Genomic DNA, 27,857 nt, shown 5'->3' on the forward strand with positions numbered 1-27,857 from the left:
TGAGTTTAACATTCACCTCATTTGCATGTGGAAACATTTATGGTATCACTCATTGAAGCTGGAAAGCTAGGTCAGAGTTGAAAACTAAATGGAAATGTGTGGCTGACTGAACCAACAGAGTGGTAGTTAATTCTTGGCTACGATATTGAATGAAACAAGTGGTAGCTTATTTACAGTTACAAATCTACAGATTCTCTATTGGATTTTGGCTAGAAAATTGATGAGAGGAGAGCTTTTGAAAAATTCTGATTTTTGATATACCTTCTTAATCATCTTGTTTTGAATTCACTTTTTGGGAGAAAATACCCATTGCTCTGTGCACATAAAAATGGAAAATAAGAGCCACTGGTTTACTGCTTCTGATTGTGGACCAAAAATACTACATGACTTTTCACTTATCATCTTTAGGAACTATATCATAAACAATCTTCTTCATCTTTAGAAGACATTGATATCTTACCTGATGCTTTGGTTCTTAACAACTCTGATGGCTTGCTTGGTTCTCCAATCCCAATGCTGTTCCCAGCAACTACACGAAATTCATATTCAACCCAAGGATTCAAACCAACCACTGTTGCATTGAATGTCTTACCATTGAGAATTTCTGGAACTGAAAAGAAGGTTATGCTTTAGGCAATTAAATTGGCACTAATTTTAAAAAATCAACTATTTAATCAAAACAAAACAAAATATCTTTTAGAAAGTTATCCAAAATCATGCATCACTTACCTGTAGAAACAGCCTGCCAACCCACAGAAAATGGTGTCCGAGCCTGAATACTAAATATTTGAATGGGGCTGTTATTATCCGAGCCTGGTCTCCAGCTTAGTTGACAAGTAGCACTGGAAATATGTTTCACTCTTACATCCTCTGGGGGACCTGGGGGACCTTAAAAATATGTTTTATGATGACTATATTAGAAATTATTAAATTTGTGGATTTGGGACAAGGATATTTGATCTGTCGTGCTTAGAAAATAAAATATCGAACATAATGTATTTTAGCACATTACTTGTGATAAAAACCCTATTAATTCAGCTTACATGGTGAGAGATTAATTTAGAAATCCTTCCTTTGAAGATTAGAAAATGCCAGTCATGGGATGGTTGAATATCATCCAATAGAGAGCTAATCTCAAAAACTGAGACCCATTCTCACCCATTCCTCTCTCGAAAGCTAACTCAAATAAATGCAGCTGATATGGAGAACTTCAAAAACAAGAGTGGTTTATTATGAATAGAAAGCATATCTAAGTTTTAGGGAACAATACTGCTAGCTAAGTCTGATCATTCCTTATAAAGAAATAAAACCTACTCAATTCAATGTTCATATTTGTAAGTCACACCCTGGGGTGTTGGAGTTTAGGAAAAAAAAATTGTGCTGTTTATTTTACTGCTTTATCATAATGTGGTTACTAAAAAATCTACCATGTACATATTAAAGTCTTTGATTGTGAATAAACAGAGTTCTCATCTATTTTCACCATTTATGCTTACCTCTCACAATGATATCACCATCAGCAGATAAACTTTCGAGAGTTGTTTTTACTGTGCATAGATATTTTCCTGAATGATTTAACTGAATATTCCTTATCATCAAATCCCCAACAGATTCCTGTAGATAGAAAGGGAAAAAGGGATAAAAACATAATGACACACAGCAGGTCTCATTTTTTTTTAAAGCTGGATAAATATGAAATAAGAGGCACCTCTGAAATTAGGAGATATACCAGTATCATTATAGTTTTTCTTACTTGATCCCTTTTATTACCCCCTTTATTATAATTGCATCTAGAACACAAGCATTTCTATGAGAGACATAAAACAAAATAAAACAGAAACAGATGCAGCTTTGTAAACAGACAGTGAGTGATTATCCATGCAAATAAATATGGGGACAATAATTATGAACAATGTTGATTCATGTAAAAGGCTTGATTCACTTTATTAAGCACTTAAAAATTTCAGCAACTTACTCCTCCAATCCTCTCAAAATGAGCCACTCCTTTTTTAAAGTCTATGACATCTCCATTGAAAGACCATATAAATACAACTTCAATGGAGGGGTCATGGGACACCTGGCAGGGTAGGACTATACTCTCGCCAACTGTAACATCCATTTTGGAAGGTGGAACGGTAATAACAGTCCTCTCTGTTGAGAAAAAAATTATTGTTTTAAAACTTAATAAAATGCTGGCATATGGCTATAAAATACATATTTTGAATCATTGTGCCATTGTTTGAAATTATATAAGTCCAACATGAAGCTCTACTATACTCAATAAGAAAAATTATATTCCCACTTTTCAAATATTTCTACATTATGCAACATAACCTATTACTTGTAAGAAAATTCAAGACACATTCTCATTTATACTTAATATTAAAATAAGTTGAAACCAGGGACCTCAAAAGACAACATTCACTACATAGAGAGTGCACCACACCATTGTTATTATTATTTTATTCTGAAATTCCAGGCAAAACCTTGTAACCCACCAAATGGTTACAACTCTAATTATTCGATTAATTTCATATACTATAAACAAATTGTGTTCCTAGGTACATAATTACAATAGTTCATATTATATTAAAATTTATAATCATAAGTTTATATTTGCCAATGTGAATGCTACATATTGATTTCTGACATAGTTGTGATAAAAAAATTATATTTTAGATAAAAGTGCAACATGAATAGGAAAGAGGCAATTTTTTTTAATTTTTCATCCAGATTTTTTAATTTTAGAGTTACACAATGATAGATGTATCATTAACAAATTTGCTTCTAGAAATATGTGTCACAATATCTTGCTCTACAAGTTCTGTCATGTCATTGACTAGTTTCAAAGGACAATTTGAAAGGACACAAACAGATTTCCAGTCGGACTCAGGAATTCTATGGTTAAAATAGACTCATAGTGATATCATTTTTTATACATTTTATACCAAACTACATAGTTTTGATTTTAGAGCACTAAGAATTTACCAATATGGCAATTCAATAACCATAAAGAAAAAAGAAAAAAACTTGGACACATATTTGCATGTAGCTATGCACTATCATGTATGGATGTGAGAGTTGGACTGTGAAGAAGGCTGAGCGCTGAAGAATTGATGCTTTTGAACTGTGGTGTTGGAGAAGACTCTTGAGAGTCCCTTGGACTGCAAAGAGATCCAACCAGTCCATTCTGAAGGAGATCAACCCTGGGATTTCTTTGGAAGGAATGATGCTAAAACTGAAACTCCAGTACTTTGGCCACCTCATGCGAAGAGTTGACTCATTGGAAAAGACTCTGATGTTGGGAGGGATTGGGAGGAGGAGGAGAAGGGGATGACAGAGGATGAGATGACTGGATGGCATCACTGACTCAATGGAAGTGAGTCTGAGTGAACTCTGGGAGTTTGTGATGGACAGGGAGGCCTGGCGTGCTGCGATTCATGGGGTTGCAAAGGGTCGGACACGACTGAGTGAATGAATTGAACTGAACTGAACTGAACTGAACTGATGCACTATCTTACCAAAGTAAAATATATTTTAAGGGATTAATATTTAAGAATTAAGAATTTTGGCAAATTATATTTTTAAAATATTGTACATGAAGTTTCAAAACAGTTTTTAAACAAAATGAAAATAGGACCCTGGAAAATCTCTTTCTCTAAAGATCACTCATAAGATAAAATTTAACCTTGTAGGAGGTAGGCTAAAATCTTTCCTTTCATTCTGGCTTCTCTGTATTGCTCAAGAAATCAAAGTAGCCCTGAAGTTGAATGTGTATATTCATACAGTGAGTTTGCCACTGTATTTTATCAACAGAATGTTTAAGTATTGTTTTAATATTTTAAAAGTTGTGATTGTTTTCTTAACAATAAAAAAGCAGGAAGAAATAATCATAGGCTTTAAGGTACACATAAATAAAAGAATCATGGAAAAATAAAAACACATATTGTATTTCTGAATATGATGGAGGAAAATCTAACCCAATCTATATCAGATGCATCTTCTTATTTTTATATATTAAAGATACTCTTTCCTTTATTATGTTAGATGCATGCACTTTTTATTCTAATTATTTCTGGGGAAACATTTCTAGAATGATTTTTAGGGCTAAGTCCATTCTTAATCCCAAGCCTTCTTCATGGGTCTCCCACAAAGAAAAGATGAACAATATCACGGTTTCAATAATACTTTTTAAAACTAGGGAATATTTTCCTTCTTATACTATCTTTTAAAAAGATATTTCACTAACATCGTATTTACACTCATAGGAGGATGAGGTGGATAATTCAACGTGCTGGTAGAATAAAACTGCTCTGATTTAAAGTTTTAGATCATGCAATTAAAAATAATTTTCAAACATTAAAAATGAAAGCTTCTCCTTTTAATTATGGCACTACAAGTGACAAAATTAGACAAATCATTTCCTATATACATAGCTCACCAGAAGTATATTAATGATGACTAAAATCCATGCATAAGAAATAATTTATTACAATGTTCACATATTTTCACTAATTAATTCACTTATTAAGTAATATTTATTGAGCAACTACCAAATTCCAGCTGTCTGCTAAGTAAAGGAAATAAAATGAAACATTAAAAAAACTAAGATCATGGCATCTGTTCTCATCACTTTGTGGCAAATAGATGGGGAAACAATGGAAACAAAGACAAACTGTATTTTCTTGGGCACCAAAATCACTGCAGATGGTGACCAGAGCCATGAAATTAAAGATACTTGCTCCTTGGAAGAAAAGTTATGACAAATCTAGATAGCATAATAAAAAGCAGAGAAATTACTTTGCCAACAATGATCCACAGAGTCAAATATTCTTTTCCAGTAGTCATGTGTATGTGAGAATTGGACCATAAAGAAGGCTGAGAACTGAAGAATTGCTGCTTTTGAACTGTGATTTTGGAGAAGATTCTTGAGAGTCCCTTGGGCTGCAAGAAGATCAAACCAGTCAATCCTAAAGAAAATCAGCCCTGAATATTCATTGGAAGGACTGCTGCTGAAGCTGAAGCTCCAATACTTTGACCACATGATGTGAAGACATGACTTATTAAAAAGACCCTGATGCTGGGAAAGATCGAAGGCAGGAGAAGGGGACAACAGAGGATAAGATGGTTGTATGTCATCACCAACTCAATGGACATGAGTTTGAGCAACCTCCAGGAGATGGTGAAGGATAGGGAAGCCGTTGTGCTGCAGTCCACGGAGTTGCAAAGGGCTGGGCATGACTGCGTGACTGAACAACAACAACAATGAAAGGAGAAGGATAAAAGCACCAAATAAATTTGATGCAATGTGTGCCTTCACAGAGCTTTATATCTAAAGCAACAAGCTGATATTAAACAAATCATACTCGGAAATACATAGCTATAACTATGATGAAAAGTGAGAATGTTAGTTACTCAGAGTTGAGTCCAACGCCTTGTGACCCTATGGACTGTAGCCTACCAGGCTCCTCTCTCCATGGGATTCTCCAGGCAAGAATACTGGTGTGGGTAACCATTCCGTTTTCAAGGGGACTTTCCTAACCCAGGGATTGAACTGGGGTCTCCTGCATTGCAGACAGATTCTTTACTATCTGAACCACCAGGAAAGCCCTGTAACTGTGATAATGCCATATATTAGAAATAAATAATTCTATTAAAATAGTGAATGCTGAAGGATCATTTTTTTTAAGAAAGAGTTGTTTTAGTTGACAGTAAAAGGCAAGTGGATTTCCAGGTAGTGAGTGGGAAAGAATCTGCCTGCCAATGCAGGAGGCTCAAGATTCAATCTTAGTGTGAGGAAGATCTCCTGAACTAGGAAATGGCAGCACACTGCAGTATTCTTGGGGCAACAAAGGACTGGACATGACTGAGCACACACACAAAGAAGGCAAATGGGAGTTACCTAAGTAAACATAATTGGCCGGAAGAAGTAACTTTGTTCACTATGCAGGCAGGAGCATTTACAAAAAAATTGTGTAAACAAATATAGCTTGTGAATACGAGGCAGCCATTTTGCTAGAAAGCAGTGTTGGAGGGTGAACAAGGAGTGAAATTGAAAATTATGATAGACTCAAAATGTAAGCTTTAGATGTTCTTAGGGACAGCTACATAATAAGTGGATTTTTTTTTTTTTTAAGATAGGGAAAATGCACTTTGCTAAATGTGGAGAACTTTGCTTTGAAAATAATATACGTATTACTATAAAATGTAACAGAGTAGCAGTGATACATGAGTAAAAACATAAGCATACAAGTTGCAAAAAATGTATTTTTAGTTCAATTTTATATAATTTATTAAATAATAATGCTTTATTAATAAAGTTAAATCCTGATTGATCATGAGAGTTTTCTCACTCTTCTGTAAATCTATTTATTAGATCACCAGAATTTACATTTTCAGTAATTTTATTTTCAAGTGATTGACATCAATTGCTCATGGCAAATATAAAATCACAAATGCTTTCTGAAATTTTTCTTTTAAACTTTGCAATCATGTTTCTGTTGATGCACTTGTTATAGAACTCTTGAGAGTATTTTATAGGTGTGACAATATTAGAATAAACTTCAAATGAATTATTTTGAAATGTTGAATCATAGAATGTCTAAAGATAATGATTCTCAAGGAACAATTTTTCTCCAAAAAGATTTAACTCTTTATACAAATCCATTCTGCTTAAGTCTGGATTTAATTTTAGATGTTTATCTAAACAGTGAAACTTATATTCTTTGGACACATCCTGTAACTTGTGAAGGTTTCACAAGAAACTGAAAGTGGCTTAGTGGTTTATGTATAATCCAAAATGTTTAGGTATTCTACTGCTGTATCTCCACTTATGAAGAAACACTCATTAGTAATTGGTTTACCTGAAGCTTAGTATAAAAGTAGTATTTTTCCCATTGGGTAAATTAATATTTAAATTTGAATATCTATTTCTAAGCCTTTGGATATTAGCTTTCTAATGCTGCACACATTTTCAAAATCATGCATGCTAAACTTTGAAAAATTCATGTAACTATGATATGCTTTACTACAATGTCCATATGTAGGATTTTGTTTCATAGTACTTTACTGACAAAATTTACTGGCTTGGCCCTGATGGATCCTGTCCTGGTGCTCAGGCTGAAGAGTTAATATTTGTACAAATGGCATTTGACATCCCCTGAGGACAGATGGGGTAGCTGACCTCTCACTGTGGATCTGGACATTGACTACTTTCTCATTCTCTTGCTCCCCTGAAGCCCTTGCTGTCATCCTCTGATGTTTCCACAGCTGCTGCCATCATCACCTGAATCCATGTAGCCCCCCAGGTCCTGAGACGCCACCCTCCTCTGGCCTCAGCTCTCAGCACTCACTCCCATGAGGCAGATGGGTGTACATGATACCAACTGTTGTCCATGTATGTTGCCTGCATGGTGCACAGACCTGAACCCGTTTGTGCACAAGCAGCTGCTGCCGAGCCGTAAAAACTTGTTTGTGCTTCTACCCAGCATATCTCCTCTGCTCATGTGCATGCTCCACTGTCCCTGTAGATTTTTCACTTACAAAGTGCAAGTTCAGAAACAAAGTGATCAAGGATTTCAAGACAGCGACTATAGAGCATTAGACCAAACATGAGGCAAAACTCAGCATGGGATCCTGTGTGACTGGGCTGCACAAGGCTGAAACCAGCTCCAGATGTCCTGTTAAAAAATTGCTGATAAAATGAGAAGCCTTGGAGGTACAATGCAGAGGGAATAAATGGCATAGAGACATACCAGTTTCTGTGGGGTGAAAAAAAAAAAAAAAAGGATTATATTTAAAAGAAGCTTCTATGTAGGCAGACTTGTTATCCAAAACAGGGAATGCATGATTATCTGAACACAGTTTCCCTGTAAGTACCCTCCTGTGGGGGTGAGGAGGAGCATGGACAAGAATGCTGATAACTACTTTATTCTGTCCTCACACCACATGCGGACCTGCCCTAATCCTGTGTAGGTGGCTCTCCAACACCCACAAGGCTGCCAATTGCTATCTAAAGAGCTCCCTTCTGCAAGCGCCACAGTTCTATCTCTGAACTAGAAGTGAGTATCCCGCAGAGACAAAGTCACACTTGCAGAAAATGGAAGAATGGCTCTGCAGCAGAAGAAACATACACAATTTTTATACTATTTTAGGGAAAGAACAGGAGTAGCTTTAGTTCATTAATAAGTTCAGACTCCTCCTTTGCCTACACTTTAGCTTCTTAAGAAACTAACACTGGAGGAAAAAAATTAAAGCTATTCAAATCACTCTGGTGGAATGGGGGGATTTACATACACACTTCTAGTGTACGCTTTTCCTGGGAATGCATACATTCTGGTAGAATAGGTGCAGTAAGCTGAAGCTCGTTATTAACACTGAAATCCTTCTTGGTATTTGTGGAAAAGTGAGATAATTAGGGCCTGAATTATAATGAATTAAAAAAGGAAGGATGTCGACTGTGCTAGACTCTATCATTTGTAAAACTTTGAAATTCTTTAAGGCTCTTTCTCTGAAACAAAATAGGGGGATAGAAATTCCTTTTCATTTCACATAATTATATTTTTCTCGCCTATTCCTTAAGTATTTATAGAAATTCTGCTGTAGTAGTTTAAAAATTTAGCATGAATTTCCTGGAGACTGTGTTCAAAATGTGAATTTCTCTGCTCCCACAAGAATTACTGATTCAGCAGGGTTGCAGGATTTTTAGAAATGGATTTTTAACAGGTGGCTTCTTCAGCTGATTTTGATGTGGTCAGTCCAGGTCCATGCTTTGAGAAATATTGCCTTAGGTTTTGAAAATTGAACCTGAATTTTCTATTTTAGGAAAGTCCAAACTATGTAAACTATATTGTCATAAAGCCACCAATGCCTTGGTTTCAGGGAAAAAAGTCATATCCAGTGATTAGTGATGTTTCACATGATAAACCAAGATGAACTTCTCAGGCTATTCAACTATAATTAATTCTGTATACTTTGTTTGCTTTTAGAGTTTTGTAGTACATTTTAGCATATTAAAAGCTCTGAATATTCCTGTATTAAAGAATGTTTTTAAAATTTATATAATTCTAGATTTCTTGCACTTACTAGATATGGAGCATTTTTAATTCATGCAACGCCTCTTAATATATCTTGAAATATAAAGAATTCTAAGAAATAAAGTTTGGAAATATGACTTTATGGTTAAAGAGAATTAAAATACACACACATTGGAGAAGGAAATGGCAACCCACTCCAGTACTCTTGCCTAGAAAATTCCATCAATGGAGGAGCCTGGTGGGCTTCAGTCCATGGGGTCACAGAGTCGGACACGACTGAGTGACTTCACGACATATACATATATATGTATACCTGTATATGTATGTGTATTTAGCATGCATAATGCATATATAAATATATATCTATGAGAAAATCATGTAAAATTGAACTCTGAAAAATGTTGGAGTAATTGTAGATGAGAAAATTGGTTTATTGTTATGCTAAAAAGATCCTCTTATCATTTAAAATACATTCTGCAATATTTATAAATGGAATTATAGTGTTTGTGATTTGCCTTGAGATATTTAGGTGGATTTGGGGAAATTAGGTGAGGGTATAGGTGAAACAAAGTTGGTTATGAGTTGATCATGATCAACCCTGATTCACGAGTACATTGTGTTCCTTATACTACATTCTTTACTTCTGATTTTTTAGTAACAATAAAAGACAGAAAGAAAATGATGGGGATAATGAATATTTACATACAGAAGAGGGAGGCACCTTTTCCATTCAGCTTTTAGAGTGATGACTGACCATTTTTTGAAAGTTATTATAAGTATGAATGGCAAGAGTTAATGAAGAGTTTATAAAATAACAGAATTTTAATATTTACTCTTTTCAATCTATTTCACTGAGATTTGTATCATATGAAAGTAGCTTGATATAACAATCCTACCCTTGAGTTCAGTTCAGTCGCTCAGTCATGTCCGACTCTTTGCGACCCCATGAATCATCCCCGGCCAGGGAGCCAGGCCTCCCTGTCCATCACAAACTCCCGGAGTTCACTCAAACTCACGTCCATTGAGTTGGTGATGCCATCCAGCCATCTCATCCTCTGTCGTCCCCTTCTCCCCCTGCCCCCAATCCCTCCCAGCATCAGAGTCTTTTCCAATGAGTCAACTCTTCGCATGAGGTGGCCATAGTACTGGAGCTTCAGCTTTAGCATCATTCTTTCCAAAGAACACCCAGGACCGATCTCCTTTAGAATGGACTTGGATCTCCTTGCAGTCCAAGGGACTCTCAAGAGTCTTCTCCAACACCACAGTTCAAAAGCATCAATTTTTTGGTGCTCAGCTTTCTTCACAGTCCAACTCTCACAGCCATACATGACTACAGGAAAAACCATAGCCTTGACTAGACGGACCTTAGTTGGCAAAGTAATGTCTCTGCTTTTCAATATGCTATCTAGGTTGGTCATAACTTTCCTTCCAAGGAGTAAGCGTCTTTTAATTTCATGGCTGCAGTCACCATCTGCAGTGATTTTGGAGCCCCCAAAAATAAAGTCTAACACTGTTTCCACTGTTTCCCCATCTATTTCCCATGAAGTGATGGGACCAGATGCCATGATCTTAGTTTTCTGAATGTTGAGCTTTAAGCCAACTTTTTCACTCTCCTCTTTCATCCTACTCTTAAGAAGTGTAAAAAAAGACATAAAATCCATAATGCTTTTGATGAACTTTACTCAAATTCACATTGTCAAAACAGTGATATTTTTAGAACACATCTTTAGTTAAGAGCACCTCAAGAGACATGAAAACTATCATCAAAGTACTTCAGAATTGTTTAGCATGATTTCTTTAAATATAAGTGTGGCTTGTTCCTATATGAATGGCAAAACACACTATTACATATCATGATCCTCAGGTATATTTTTACAAGCCAGGGATGGCAATCCATCATGTATTGGTCTTTTGAGCATCTAGGAAATACTACTTTGTGTCACTATTTATTTGTTTCGTTTGTAGTTTTAACTCAGTGAAAATCTCTGTCTGTGAGTAATAGTCTTTCAGTGACATTGTTCAGAATAATAATGGCTCAGGTGATTCTGAAATTATCAACTTCTCTCAAAACACTGACATATCTTAAGAAAATCACCAAATCTTTCTCCGTCTGTAAACATGTGATTCTGGCTTTACTTGTCTATGACATTATTGAAAATGTTGCTAAGATACCAATATAAAGGAAACTAGCATACAAATAGCACTTAAAACAGGTGATGAAATTCTCTGGTATTTTCTCTTATTAGTTAACTTGTAAAGACTAGAAATTAAAAGTTTAAATTTGAATCCTCTTTCTAATTCCTCAGAATCTCAATTAGTCTCATATGAACATATTAACTCTTCCCATTGCTTTTAATTTCTTCTTCCATTTATGTCCTTTTCTGAAGATTTTAGTGATGAATTTTCTGAGATTTTGTTTGTGTGAAAGCATCTCTGTTTTGTCTTCATTAACGAGGATATCTTTACTTGGAATAGAATTTTATTGTATCATCTGAAAGACGGTTAGAAAGGTATTTCTACTATCTTCTTGAGTCCTTTAATTCTCGTTATGATAACTGTCAATGTCATTGCTATTTGTATTTTTTTTTTAATTGGAATGATTTTTCCTCACCTTCGGTTTCACTACTATGTGCTTATTTAATTTTTCCTTTGTGTTTATCCTAGTAAGGCTCATATGACAGATGACTGCTGTCATTTAAAGTTTTTTTTTTTTTTTTTTTTAATCTCTGGCAAATATTTCTTCAAATTCTCCACCCCTCATTTTATTTCTCCCCTCTCTGCTCCTTTTGGAACCAAGATTTCATGTATGTTAGAGTTATTCACTGTAAACAGTATGTTTCTTATGTTCTTTTTTGTCTTTCCTATTGCATTTTTTTTTCCATTCTGGATATTTTCTATTCATATATCCTCCTCTTTACTAATCTTCTTTGAAATATCTCTTTGGCTGTTAAGTTGATCTATTTTGTTCTTAATTTTAGCCTTTGTACTTTTCACTTCTAGAACTTCCAATTAATTTTGAATACATACCATTTCTCTTCTGAAATTCTCCATCTGGTTCTCTTTTTGAAAAACATACTAATCACAATTGGGGCTTCCCTGGTGGCTCAGCCATAAAGAATCTGTCTGTCAATGCAGAAGACATAGGTTTGATCCCTCAGTGTGGAAGATCCCCTTTGAGAAGGAAATGGCAACCCACTCCAGTGTTCTTGTCAGGGAAATCCCATGGACAAAGAAGCCTGGTGGGCTAGAATACATGGGGTCACAAAGCACTGGACAAGACTTAATTACTAAAATGACAGATAATCACAATTATTTGAAAATCCTTGTGTAACAACTTCTACCTTTCTATCAGTTGTGATGTCTTGTTATTTTCTGATATTTCTCTGGGTTTGGGTCATTTGGTCCTGGCTCCAGCTACTGATAATAATGTTTTATGAAATATCAGGCACTGTGGCTCAAAATGTAAATATTTTCATTTTGTTACATTTTTCCCAAGAAGACTTACTTTTTATGCAGGAATTTGGAAAAGGAGCAGAATCTGGTCAGGAATTGATCAAATTGAGTCTGCAGTCAGTGACTTTAAGTTCTGGACAATTTTGTTCTCTTTTTATTACTAGGGCATGGTCCCTTATGTGACTTAATTTAAGACTGAATTGCTTAGCTGACCTCATTCTGTTTGGTTGATTCTGAGCTCAGCTTTTTATCTTTCTGGCAGTGTGAGACTACCAAAATTTCTGTTTGAGATTTTTATTTTAAAAAATATATTTTTACAATATTTGTGATTGATATTGATGTGACAATGCTACTTCAACTAGTCAGGACAGAAGTTTATCCATGTTATTAATGTTTTATAATAGATTATGTGTAGTGTTGGGAATATTTAGGCCGTTTAACAGCTTGAGAAGTATGATGATCCATGTCATTTGGAGAAAGAAGTGAGTGCTCCTTAGGACAGATGTAGAAACTCTTAGTGAGTATAAAACTATACTAATTGTTTATTCAACATTTAATTCAAAACCATTAAATTGGTACAGAACCCATGCATTGTTCCAGGTATACATCAGAATGGGACTGAGCAAATAACACTGAACTGAGGAGCCTTTAGAAGTGTGAAGTCACTCACTCGTGTCTGACTCTTTGTCACCCCTTGGACTGTAACCTACCACGCTCCTCCGTCCATGAGATTTTCCAAGCAAGAGTACTGGAGTGAGTTGCCATTTCTTTCTCCAGAGGCTCTTCCTGCCCCAGGGATTGAACCCAGGTCTCCCACATTTTAGGCAGACACTTTACCATCTGAGCCACCAGGGAAATCCTAGAATCTCCATAAAAGATGTAAAAATCTCATCTACAATTTAATATGAATATTCAAGCTTCTAGAAGGGAGACAAAGATGGAATTGAGACTCATGTTTTTGAGACTATGGTGCATCCCTTAATATCAATATTGTCATCATTTTGGCCCAGATAATTTTTTGTTGCATGTGTGTGTCAGCCAATTCAGAGGGAAGTGGGGAGACTGTTCTGTGCATTATAGAATATCTACCAGCATCTTTGGCCTCTATGTGCTAGATATTAGTAGATCCTTCAGTTGTGACTATTAGAAGTGTCTCTTTACATTGTCCTATGTCCCCAGCAGGCAAAATGAACTTGGTTGGTCGTCACTGTTCTAGAAACATACTTTGGGAAAGTGACAATAATTGTTTAACTAATATTTGATAATTGAAGTGGTGGAAAGTGGTTAGATTCTTTGCATATCTTGATTGTTGAGGCCATTTTTAGAAAATAAGTTAGAATGACTACAAGAATTTGGCTTGAGCAACTGTCATTATAAGTTGTCATTCATAAAGTGGTAGGAGAAGCAGGTTTGGGGAGTGAGAATTAGGGGTCAGTGTTAGGATGTAGCAAATTGGTAAGTGAATATGATAAATTGCTCACTGGATTTTGGAATTAAGAAAAATGCTTAAACTGGTTTATCATTTTGAGAATTAGCTTATCGATGTTATTTTAGATGATGAGATTAGATGAGCTACCAAGTGAATGGTAGTAGCTATGGCAGAGAATAAATTCAAGGACAGCTCCTTAGCATATTCCAAATTAAGAAAACTGATAAGAGGAAATGGAAAAAGAGTGACTCAAGATGTTAAAGGAAAATGTGACAAATACTGTGTCTTGGCAAAGGAGTGAGAAATATACATGAAGAAGAATGTGATCAGTAGTCTGATAGAATAAGAAAGATGAAGACTGAGAACTGACCACTGACTAAACAGTGTGGAGGCTACTAGCACCCTGTTAAGAGCAATTCTGATGCCTGGTTGCATGGATTCAAAACAGAATGGACAAGAAGGATTGAAAAATGCAAGCTCACACAGACACATTTTTAAAAGAGCTTCGGTATAAAGGGGAAAAGTCCAACATGGCAATAGCCATAGGGGGAATCATGGTCAGAAAATGACTATTTTTAAAATTATATGAGTATGGTGGTGTGAATGATACCTCAAAGGGGATAATAGAGATGAAAAAGACAAAGTGAGTGAGAGGGACAAGAAAGGAGTGGAGAGGGAGAAAAAGAGGGAGAGAGACGGAGGGAGGTTTGAAAGAGAGAGGTTGAAAGAGAAAGGGAGAAAGAGAGAGAGAGAGAATATCCCTGAACGTGAGTATAGGAATTAATCTACTGTACAAGTGGAAGAGGTGAATTCATGACCCATATCTCCCAAACTGTGCTTTCCAGTTTACTTGATAAATTTTGTTTAAGCAAAACATAGCTAAAACTTGATTTTTTCTAGATATTACATGAGAAAAATAGAATCACAGTAAAAATATGATGTACAATATACTGGTAATGATAATTGATTATATAGTATTTATTTCAAGTTCTTCATAAACATCTAAGAAATGATGCCAAAGAAATTTATTTTCTAAGATACAAATCCACCAAAACAGAGATCAAGAGTGGAGACAAATTTTGAGAAATTGTAATGAAGTTGAAGATTTCTAATTGACTTACTATAAAGGTCAGTCACAGGCTGGCAGTGGGAAGACAGAGGACAAAACTTATTTAGCATCTCTTTATGTATTCATTCATTCGGGAATTTATGAATAGGATGTTATTTTGAGTATTTTCCCATCTAAGAAGAAGACCAGCAAATTACTTTGCGGAGAGAATATAAAACAGAGGGTCTTTGAGGTGCCTATCACCAAGCCCAGTTGAGGGTCAGGAAAATCCTACTGAAAATGAGGGAATTAAGGAAATAGGTACACAGTGAGTGCTGAGATTTGTGTTTTGTAACCATATTCAGCTCTGAGAGTGCTATCTGCTTGGCCTTTGCTCTCCGGACAGGAAGCCTGGGAGGGAAGTGAAGGACAGTTGTCCTAGGAATCTGATGATCCTAAAGAGAAAATACTCCAATATTTTTCTTAGAAATATCCTGACCAGATCATCTAAATATGAAGTTAAATCATTCCAAATTCCCACTCTTGATTAGAGCTTTCTGTAAGATTTTTAGTGATCTAAATATGAACAAACAACAGTTCCACAATGTATCTTCAAACACCTCTAAATAAAGGATAGGACAAAGAGAAAAGAAAGTAGTTTGGGAAAAGAGAGACCTTGCAGAAGAAACAAACTAGAAAAGAGAAAAAACTACAAGCAATACTTCCAGAGGAAAGGAAGAAAAGACCAAGATATTATCTAAAAGAATAGCCAGAAAATAAAAAGACACTTAGAAAAAAAATTTTTTTAAAAAGCAAAAATACAAAAGAAAAACTGGAAGGTAAAGCTGAGAAAACATCCTAGAAGGTAGAGCAAAAACAGCTATAAAATGGATGTGAGGATATAGAAACATTATATATAATATGTATATATAAAACATATAAACATGTAGATAGACTATACCTATCTAAATATATGTATATATAATACAATAAATTCTACACATAGATGAGTAGATACATACACACATGCATACATATACTCATAAACTTGAATAGCAGTCTAGGAAATCTATTATAAATGGGCATTTCAGAAAAAGAAATGGAGTAATTACTCAGAAAGATATCCCAGGCTCAAAGAGCTATGAGCTTCCAGGATGACAAAGTAACAACAAATACCCTGTAAAAAAGGCTGAAAGTAGATTTACACCAATCATCATGTAATTGTGGGACACTTGGAAAAAAAGGACTTCTAGACAGAGAGAGAGAGAAAAGATGTTACAAACAGCAGGTCAGAAATCAAAATGGTTTCAGCTTTTAGAGCAGAGTAAGATTTCCAAATTTATGAAAAATCATGATTTCCAATCCAGGATTCTGTTTCCAATTGAAGCATCAATCAAAAGTAAGCTTAGTGTAAAGACCTTTTCAAACATGAGCGATCTCAAAAAAATACATTTTTATTGATTTCTTTCTCAAAAATCCATTGGAAGATGCAGTCTATTCAAACGAGGAAGTGTGTCAAGAGAAAGGCATGGTGCTTAGGCAACCAAGCTCCCTGACAGAAAAGCAGATCAATATCAAAGGAAGAGAGTAGAGACAGAATTGAGGAATGAATTGTTTTCAGGTCCATAGAAAACTAAGCAAACAAACAAGAAAATTACTAACTTTAGGGAAAGCAAAGACAGGGAAATGAAAGCTAAAACTCTGAAATAAAACCTACAGAGAAAACTAACAAACAAGGAAATTGATGTAATGGAGTCTAATTCCCTACCTCTAGCAAGACAGAAATGGAGGAGTTTTTAATCTTTATTTAATATACTTTTCCTCTTTGTACCAATACTTGCAGTAGGCTTGGTTGCTTTATATCCTCTTAGCCAGTGCAAAATGATCTGCTCAGGCATGTGTTTTTCAGATTAAAATCTATTTGCAGCAATTCATATTTATATCGTATTCTACCACAGGCAGAGTACAATTTAATTCCAATGGACAAAGTAACCATGGCCAATATATTATAGTTTCCCTGCAGTTACCATTAGCCATTTGTCTTCCACTTCAATATTTAAATGATTTGGAGCAAATATTAAAAAACTACCCTAAACCCCTGAGTAAATGAAACAAATGAAGAACCTTCTGGATAAAGTAATTGTCTTAAATTTAAGTTGTCTAAATGAAAAAACAGGTCTAAGTATCATGCAAGGTAACACTGAAAAATTCCCTAGCAAGTAATATAAAAGTAATATAAAACGTAAACACAGATCTTCTGTATTAACAAGTAATCAAAACAGGGCCTTACATTTGTTTAAAAAGAGCATGCACTGCAGATTCTGCTTAATGAATTAAATATGCCAACAACTCACTTTCAAAGCAGTTAATACATAATCAGTTCAGTTCAGTTCAGTCGCTCAGTCATGTCTGACTCTTTGTGAGATACATAATAGGCAATGACTATTTATGGGATCATATTTATATTTCCTATAAATAGGTAATGTTCACTCAGTCCTCCAATGGTAACTTTAATCTGGTTGTAGTAAAACACCAGGTTGAAGTGTTCTGTAGCTTTATAAGAGATGAAATTAGAAAATTTTAATTTTGCCTGGCTATAGGACCTAATAGAAAATGTTTCCTTCTGAATGTTAGGTTTGCATGCGTGCATGCTACATCACTTCAGTTGTGTCCAACTCTGTGACCCTATAGACCATAGCCCACCAGGCTCCTCTGTCCATGGGATTCTCCAGGCAAGAATACTGGAGGGGGTTGCCATGCCCTCCTCCAGGGCATCTTCCCCGCCCAGGGATTGATTCTCTGTCTCTTATACTGGCAGGTAGGTTCTTTACCACTAGTGCCACCTGGGAAGCCCTATGTTAGATTTAGGGAAGATGAAGTAAAATAAAATCCAGAAGAGGAAAATTAGAACCAATTGATTCCATTGATTATTTTTCCCCTCTGCATTCCCTTACCCCCTTTCCTACCCTATTCCTTTTCTTGACTTGAATGAATTTGCTAATAACTCTTTCTTTGAGTATTCAGGATCCATAGACTGAAAAGCTTGCATCTGGGTGTTTTGTTTTGTTTTGTTTTTAATGTTGTAATGCCACACATTTTTCCTTAAAAAAAAAAAAAAAAAGGCACTAGAGCTTGAGTGACCACTATACTAGTTTAGAAATAGAATATCCAAGGAACAGAGAAGTTTATTCACTAGTTTAGCCTCAGAATGGAATCACTGAAAAAAAAGACTGAACTTCCAATTGTTAACCAAATACTTCGGGCACAGTGTGAATAAATTTGAGAGGGGAAAATGGAGGCAAAGATATTTAAAATTCAAGATTTTTTTTTTTTTAACTGCACAGACTAAACCCACTGTTGGTAAAGTTTTGCTTAGTTTTGCTCATTTTTAATAAAGAGAAGGTTGATGGCTAGTGGTTTAAGTCAAGTGAGGGGAGTCAGATACCAAAGAGTGAGTATGTACTGTATGATTGCATTTGTATGACATGTATGGCAGAAAAAAATCATGACAGTTGTTGCTTCTGGGAATAGGGTGGGGCCAGGGAGGGGCATGAGGGAACAATATGTGAAAGTGAAAGTGTTAGTAATTCAGCTGTGTTCTACTCTTTGTGACCCCATGGGCTGTAGCCTGCCAGACTCCTCTGTCCATGGAATTCTGCAGGCAAAATACTGAGGTGGATTGCCATTCCTTTCTCCAGGGGATCTTCCCAACCCAGAGATTGAATCCAGGTCTCCGGTATTACAGGCAGATTCTCTACTGTCTGAGCCACCAGGCAAGCTGATAATGTATTTTGGTAGACTTTGAGGTTACAGGGGTGTATGCATTTGCCAAAATTCAGCAAATGTACACTTAAGACTTTCTTTACATATGTAAAGTTATCAAATGTTGAACTACATTTAATTAATTAAAATGAAGTATTTAGAGGGAAGTACTAATACCTGCAAATTATTATATCTTTTTCTAAACTTTAAACAATGCCATGTGAAATTATCTCATGTAATTATTATTACATAACTTTACTGGAATGTAAAAAAGAAGGATAAAAAGTGTTCTGCCACTTAATAACACAAGGATCTTGTCAAGTAATTTAGCCCTCTGTACCTCAATCTCTAATGATCACTTGCTTCAAAGTGTTGTTCTGAGGGTTCAGTGAGATGACATACATAAAGGACCTGTGACAATGCCTGGAGCAGATTATGTACTTGATAAAAAATATTAATGATGATAATAAATAATACAACGTTAATAATAGCAAAAACAAACTCTTTAGGATCTCATGCTAGTTCTTAATTGAACTAATAAATCTAATTTCCAAGTCTCTGCTTTTCACCACTTTAAGAAGTGGTATATGTTCATCTATTTGACCCCTTTAATTGGCACAAACCACAAGCTATACATCCCCTATTTTTATTAAGAGTAAATAAAACAATGCAAAATTTTAATGAATAGGAGGTTTGGTGACAATTTTCTTGAATAATCAAAAAATGTGCAAACTTATAATTCATTAATTATAATTAATATACAATATCCATCCTATAACATATAATATATATTTAAAAGAAAAAAAGCTGCTTAACATACCTGGAAATTTTATTTGAGTGATATGTGCTAGATTTTTAAAAGACTATAAACTAAATTGTTATGAAGGCTGAAATATTATTGACATTTTGGGCTTCCTTACATGAATGCTTTTTGTTTTCTTTCTCCTTTACTCTTGAAGAAACTAAGGTCTCAAGAACTCACTCAGCATTATTTCCAATATTGGAGGGGGAATGAAAATTTCATATCTAGACAGTGTAAAAATTCACTATATATTTTTTCACCTTAAAAATACTTCCATTAAAAAATTTTAAGTCAAAGTCTTCTTTATATTAGATCTTTTAATTCATTCCTTGCATAAAATTGGGATGTAGAATTAAACATTTGGGGAAAGACATTAGCAGTACTTGGAGAATTCAACCACTACAAAATAATGGATATATTCCACTGTGTCTTGTCACCTCTGTGAATTTGTATTTTTGGTTTACTCAGGAAAGCTGGGCTTCTAGATTTAACAGCTGAATTAAACACCTCAAGTCCTTTAAACTGCCATGGAAAGCCACAAAGCCTCCAATTATCTGCTTATCTTAGTATTTCTCTTAGTAAACGTAAAATCACATTAGTGAACACCCTCTTCTGCTGGAGAAAATGGATAGGCCACTCTCCATGCTGGTATAATAAAGACTTCTATCACAAAGAATAAACAACTAAATGAGCAGCAATAAACTTAATTTGCACATTAGATATGCTTTTCCAAGTTCCGACATTTCAGTTGAAAATAATGCTGAAGCAATGAGGCCTATAATTGAACATCCAAAACTTCTCCAGTGGGGAAACAAAAACAAATGTTGCCTGCAAACAAGATCATTTCTAGATCCTGCTGTTTCTGAGCTTTTTAATAATTTTCCAAATGCCAGATAAAATAATGTTCTCTTTTATGTGACTTTCATATGCCTCTTAGTGTATGTACACATTGTATTTTACAAGTCCTCCAAACAAAGACATTTAAACTCTCTTTCCTTTCAATTTCCTGTTTGTGCCCATGGAACATGTCCTCAAATTACCCTGGGCATCTTCTGAGGCTCTGGAAAGTTGCTATTGCACTTCCAATGTTTGAATGGCAAATTGCTTTATCCTGCTGCATTAGTGAAATAGAAATTTCCAACATACAGTGCAGATAACTTCAGAATCCTCTTAACATAGATAAGCCATATCAGCTAAAAATTAAGCTGAAAAATATCTTACTCTTGTAACAATTATCTTTTTACATGTTATCTAGCAACAACATTTCTTGCATGACTGAGGCTGATAAGTAAATTCAAAGAAAGATGATTGTTTTATCAGTTTTACTGAAATTTCTCATTTGCTGTTTACCACCATATTACCAGAAAGGTCACTGTAAGCTGATCTTGATTTGAGAGACAAAATTATATTTGATGCTGTAATGACAATAAATGAACACTATAGACAGGAAAATACAAACACATACACATATACAGGCACACACACACACACACACACATATGCAAGCACACAGAGAAATATTAAATTGTCACCACAAACAGCCAGATGGCTGCTCTTAACAGTCAAGAAAATGACTGAATCAATGCATACTATTACGTTTACTTCTCAGATTACACCTTCAATTCTATAGGTTATAAAATAATAATTTTTGGCAGTGATACCTTCAACATTCCTACATGAAAGGGAATTAGAGATAGCAGTCTCATTAAGAGGATATGCCAATGATAGACTTATCTTAGACCTATTTTGTATAAGAATCCCACAGCGTATACATTACAGATCAGTTAAAAAGCAAAGTTTCTAAATATGCTTTTATACTTTGTGTTTATGTAGTTTTTTTTAATGTATTATGTATGTGTGTTTATTTTTATTACATTAATGGCTACTGTCAATGGCAAAGAAGCAAAAAATCTCCAAATCCCCTTGAAATGGGATGTGGATATTTCATGAAGGCTAAAAATAACAAACACATTCCTTCCCATCATGGGATATAAATGACTGAAAATAATGATATTCATGCATATTGATGTAAGCCCTTTTGCATATGTAAATCATCTGGAATTGTACTGAAAATACAAGAACAGTGAGTTCTGTCCATGAAATATTTTAGATTTTCATGTAGCTTCCTATTTTTCTTCCCTTGTAGAGTGTGGAATTCTCTGTGCATTAAAATCATGTAACTACAAACACTAAAATTGGAAAAGTGGAAGTATTTAGAAGTTTATTATTTGCCTTTGAAGTGCTCTACTATGAAGTAGTGTAACACGTATAAGTCCTGAAAAATTGAAAATGTTCAGATTTTAGAGGAGAGAAGTCAGGATAGAAATTATCTCTGAGAATCAAGGGGGATAAGGTGAGATCCTTTCACTCAATCAATAAATATTTAGTGAACACATACAGTTCCCAGGGCTGTAATAACCTTGCCTTTTTCATTTCTTTTGTAGAAGAAAGGAAAAAAAGGAGAAAATACATGCGAATAAGTGAACCATATCATTTGTAGGAAGATGAAAGATGCTACAGAAGAAGAAAAAGTGGAAAAGATGAAGATGACCAGGAATGCAGGTTGAGATAATTTTGTTTTAGTATCTCCAGCAAAGGACATTAGAAGTAAGTAAAACTATGTCAGCTTTTTAACTGAGCAATCTTATTTAATTATTTTCTTACTCACAGAGATTTGAGTATCTGGGGACTATGGTGTGTTTTATGGAAAATCCCAAAATACCTATCAACTTGTTTCTGTCCTAAGAATCAGGAGACTACATGGCTGTGATTCACTTCTAAAGCATCCACATGCTATCTTTAGAACTAAGCAGATGTTTCTGAGTTTCTCATATTTATGTGAATCTTCTTACTTGATTTTTCTTCCATTGGTTAGTAATGTACAATCATGATGCCAAAGGCAAAAGAAAATATTGAGGAAGAGAAACTATCTGTGTTGCTTAATCTATTTATATTTTTTTTTCTTTAGTCTTTGTGGTGAAAGAATCTTGTCATTGTATTTTAGTAGCAAACCGTTGGTCCCGCTTACCCATCACCGGTAGTCCACCAAAAATTTTGAGAAACTACATTTTCACTACTGATGTGTTCTGTCTTTAATATTTCACTTTTTAATTCCTACTGGATTTCTCCATACCTAGAAAAATTAACTGCATGTCTTTCCAGCATATATTAATCTTCTACTGTAATATAGTGCATGAATACCATCCATAGCATCTAAATTGGAAATAAGGTAATCTCTTTTTCTTCCTTTTATGGACATGTTATTTCTTCAAACATAAAGCATTCACACTTTTTAGTACATGAGTATTACCAAAAACTTGCTGGGGAAATTCCCTATCATTAAATATAATTATAGCACATTCCTTGAAACATTAAGTCCATATCAGTCTTAAAAACCTGATGACAATACAGTATTAAAGAAGTGAAATTTTTCAAAATATGCCACACTGGTTGGATTTTTACACAAGTTCTATCATTTACATTTCCCCTGAGTGTTTCAGACAATTGTTGGCATAATATAATAGGCTTGATATAAAGTTGGCAGAAATATCTTCCAGGGATAAAAGTGGGTGTTTGTTTTCCTTTAGACATTTTAAAGGATAATTGGTGAGTAATAGCTAACTACTTTTTATTGAACTTATTTATTTCTAATAGAAATAATGATAAAACACCAATTGCTGAATTTAATCATTTGGGCTTAATAACCTGCTCAGACTCCTCTATCAAGACAGTCATTCTGATCATCCAGGAGGCAATGAAATGAAAAAGTGACCTGGCTTCCCCTAAACATACTAGTTTTATGAGCTGAGATTCAATAAAGTAGCAGAGATGGAGAATAGAAGTGTCTAATCTTAATTATGTCCCTTGGTGATATATGTAGTTACATTTGGACTGATACTAGTTTAAAAGTTTCAAGAATAGAGTGTGCACTTTTACCATCTGAAATTGGGTGAACATATCCACTTACTGTGATGGAAATCTAATAATTATTTACATGTCACCAATATTTTAATTTTTTTCTGTTTTTAAAGAACTGCTTATTAAGGCTAACACAAGAAAGTCTGCATTTTGCTAGTTATAGTTAAGTACCCAGAGTTATAGAAACAAATGAATCAACTATGTACTTGGCAGCCTTACATACAGGTAAAATTTTTACTCAAATTGAGAGTTTCTGAAAGAAACCTCACTAACATCATCAAAGTATTCATAAATTCCTCTCATGGAGGCATTTGTGGAAATCTGCATATTTTAAGTGCAGGTTTTATTTTGTCTTATTACCCACTGGACAGCTTTTGAACTGTCAAGCTATTCACATCTACAGTGCTGTTCCACTGGCAAAGTGAGCATGCTATTAATAAATATAAGGCTACTACTCAAATAAGTTGTGAAATCAAATATTTCACATATGCAGTATGATTCAGGGTTAACAGTGATAGAGGTCTCGTATGCATACGTATCTCCAGTGGTCATCAAGCACAAACAAAGATAGTAAAATACCTTTTATGATGAGGCTGCCAGTGTTCTTTGCAACACCAAACTGATTTGTAGCTATGCAAGTATATACTCCGGCATCCGACCTGGTAACATTATATATTTTGAGACTGCCGTCCTCCAAGAGAAACACTCTAAAAAGAAAATTTATAATTAAAGTAAGGTTTTGTAAAACTGGTAAGTTTTAACCTCTTACTTTCATTTTGAAGCATTTCTAAAACCATGGCTGTATTTGATAATATGAATATATCCCTTTCCTATTATTCTGCTTTAAATTGTGAGTAATCTCCAAATCTACATGTTAGAAAAAATGACAGTTGCTTTTATTCTGACACAGTATTGACAATTATTTATGCTGTCACTTGAATTATCTTTGGTGATACCAATGCACATTAAAAATCAAATGAGTGCTTGATGCTGCAATGTCAATTTGCTTGATTAAAAACAAATGCAACTATTCACTGTGCATTTGAAAAGTCAACTCTCTCCTGAAAATTGAAGTTGGTGTTAGAGACATGAAAGCTGATTTTCACACTGTTAACTCTGTGTCTTTATAAACTGGTTTTTACTTAGGACTTTCAGCTACCAAACAATAGGTTCTCAACCATGACAATATTTGCCTGTGCTAGTGAGCTAAAGAAACTATCCACATGGTCCTATAGCTAAAGGGCTCAGGCCTGTCTTGTTCTGTGGGCTAGTCCATCATAAGGAGAAAGGAATAAAATGAATGAAGACTTCAAAAAATCAGACTGAATTAAATATTCCTAAAATACATGTAATCATATAGTACCCAATAGAGGGATAGCTATTTAAGAACTTTCAGCCTTTCATAAAATGGTTCCTATGAAATTTTCTCTGAAACTCAGAAATAGTCAAAAGCAAACATCAGAACACTGTTGTAATCAAGGGAAACCCTAAGATTGGTTTCTTGGCAAAATCATCATCAAGTGTTTTAATTAGGAGACAAAATGAAACAAAAGAACATGTACCCAATTTTGTCTTATAAATTTAATTTATGATCTTTTAAAAACACAGACTGCTATATTCAAAATAGATAACCAACAAGGAAGGACCTATTATGATAACCAACAAGGAAGGACACATTGTATAATACATGGAACTCTACCCATTGTTATATGCCAGCCTGAATGGGAGGGGTGTTTGTGTCACCTGAAATTACCACAACATTGTTAATTGGCTATGCCCAATACAAAATAAAAAGTTGAAAGTTTGTAAGAAACAAAGCAAAACTGTAAAAGCACTAGCTAGGTAGTCAGTATTGCTTAAAAATTAGTGAAAATTCCATTGTAATGACAATGGTTTTAAAGGAAAGAAAGGAATGTGGCATGCATATCACATCTATTAAAAATAGCAAAACCATATTTGTTTCATTGCAAACATACCAGTGTTTCCAATATGTTTATCACAAGAAATGTAGCTAATATAATTAATTACCCAATTTGAAACACAGAGAATATTAGCCAACTACAATTTGTAGCAAACCAGCTTCTAATGTTGGTTTATTATTAGTGATGAGTCCCATGTTCTATTGCCAAGTGAGTGAAAGGAGCCACTTCTGGGTTTAGAATGTTCCATGACACATAATCAGAAGTTTTTAAGTCATTATCTTGGAGTATTCCCCATTAGCAAACATTTGATATCTTATTTAATTTCTGAAATGTCTAGATTTCTTGATCCTAATTTGTGCTAGCCGTTGAATCATACTGTTAATGAACAGTAACAAAGATATTCTAGTATGTAGCAAGGGTCTGGCCCCAAACAATTCCTTTTCTGATTCAATTAGAAGAAATCGATGTGAGATACATGTAGGTGCATTGTTTACCTCTAGAATTTAGGAAAAACTAAGAATTTTAAGCAACATAGAAACATTAAATTTTTGCCGAAATAATTTTAAATGTTAAAAATATATACCTGCTGATAGCTAAAGGCCATCAAACTTCCCAGCTAGTAATGTTAATGCTCTTATGTCGTATAATGTTTCTCTTAACTTGCAGAAAAGGAAAATTCATATAAACTGTGGTTTATTATTACCCAAGTATACCATTCTTTTAACTCATTGTATATGTTTAGTAGTTTGTTAAATTGAACTGAAATTGTCATCACTGAAACAGATTATTTCTTTGGAAATCTTAGTCAATCAATAGACATTTCTCAAGCTTGGGATAATAAGAAGGGACTTGGAAAAGTTAAAATCTGTCCAAATCTAAGCAACTAATAAGTGTCAAAGAGTGATTGAACATTGCAACTGAGTGCTCATGCTCTTTCAAAAATCATTTCTTTGCCTCACTTGCAGTAAATAATTGTGCATGTTGGCTACGACATTCAAGAAATATCTGTTGAGTCATCATTAGATGCCCTTAAGATAATCTTAGGTGTTTATGCCTCAAAATGTGGTCTCATCCCAGACCTACTGAATCAAACTTTGTATATTAACATGATTTTTAGTAGTTTATATGCACAATAAAGTTTGAGAACATTGCTCAAGTCATTATAAGTAAGACTACTGGCTGTATTATTGACTATGCCAAAGCCTTTGACTGTGTGGATCACAGTAAACAGTGGAGAATTCTGAAAGAGATGGGAATACCAGACCACCTGACCTGCCTCTTGAGAAACCTATATGCAGGTCAGGAAGCAACAGTTAGAACTGGACATGGAACAACAGACTGGTTCCAAATAGGAAAAGGAGTACATCAAGGCTGTATATTGTCACCCTGCTTATTTAACTTATATGCAGAGTACATCATGAGAAATGCTGGGCTGGAAGAAGCACAAGCTGGAATCAAGATTGCCGGGAGAAATATCAATAACCTCAGATATGCAGATGACACCACCTTTATGGCAGAAAGTGAAGAAGAACTAAAGAGCCTGTTGATGAAAGTGAAAGAGGAGAGTGAAAACGTTGGCCTAAAGCTCAACATTCAGAAAACTAAGATCATGGCATCTGGTCCCATCACTTCATGGCAAACAGATGGGGATACAGTGGAAACAGTGTGAGACTTTATTTCTGGGGGCTCCAAAATCACTGCAGATGGTGATTGCAGCAATGAAATTAAAAGACGCTTACTCCTTGGAAGGAAAGTTATGACCAACCTAGACAGCATATTAAAAAGCAGAGACATTACTTTGCCAACAAAGGTCCGTCTAGTCAAGGCTATGGTTTTTCCAGTGGTCATGTACGGATGTGAGAGTTGGACTATAAAGAACGCCGAAGAATCGATGCTTTTGAACTGTGGTGTTGGAGAAGACTCTTGAGAGTCCCGTGGACTGCAAGGAGATCCCACCAGTCCATCCTAAAGGAGATCAGCCCTGTGTGTTCACTGGAAAGACTGATGTTGAAATGTTGAAACGCCAATATTTTGGTCACCTGATGCGAAGAGCTTGCCTTTTTGAAAAGACCCTGATGTTGGGAAAGATTGAAGGCAGGAAAAGAAGGAGACAACAGAGGATGAGATGGTTAGATGGCATCACCGACTCAATGGACATGAATTTGGGTAAATTCCGAGAGTTGGTGATGGACAGGGAAGCCTGGCATGCTCTGGTTCATGGGGTCGCAAAGAGTCAGACACGACCAAGAGACAAAGCTGAACTGAAGAATCCATTTTGTTTTCATAAGGTCAGTATGCCAAAAAGGACTTCCCTGGTGGCTGAAATCTTGAAGAATCTGTCTGCAATACAGGAGACATGGGTTAAATTCCTGGGTAGGGAAGATCCCCTGGAGAAGAGAATGGCTACCCACTCTGGTATCTTTGACTGGAGAATTCCATGGACAGAGGAGCCTTGCAGGCTATCGTTCATGGGATCACAATGAGTCGG

At 35.0% G+C, this 27,857-nt stretch overlaps 1 protein-coding gene across 1 annotated transcript in view; it reads right to left on the reverse strand.

Annotated features, from left to right (window-relative positions):
- Positions 1-27,857, reverse strand: part of CNTN6 (contactin 6) — a 170,576-nt gene that overhangs the window by 20,149 nt on the left and 122,570 nt on the right. The window contains 5 exon segments of the mRNA XM_068982444.1: positions 461-610; positions 730-888; positions 1,497-1,614; positions 1,976-2,151; positions 24,027-24,154. Coding sequence (XP_068838545.1) covers positions 461-610; positions 730-888; positions 1,497-1,614; positions 1,976-2,151; positions 24,027-24,154 — 731 coding nt within the window.

Source organism: Capricornis sumatraensis, chromosome 10 (genome assembly GCF_032405125.1).
Source record: "Capricornis sumatraensis isolate serow.1 chromosome 10, serow.2, whole genome shotgun sequence".
Taxonomy (NCBI): domain Eukaryota; kingdom Metazoa; phylum Chordata; class Mammalia; order Artiodactyla; family Bovidae; genus Capricornis; species Capricornis sumatraensis.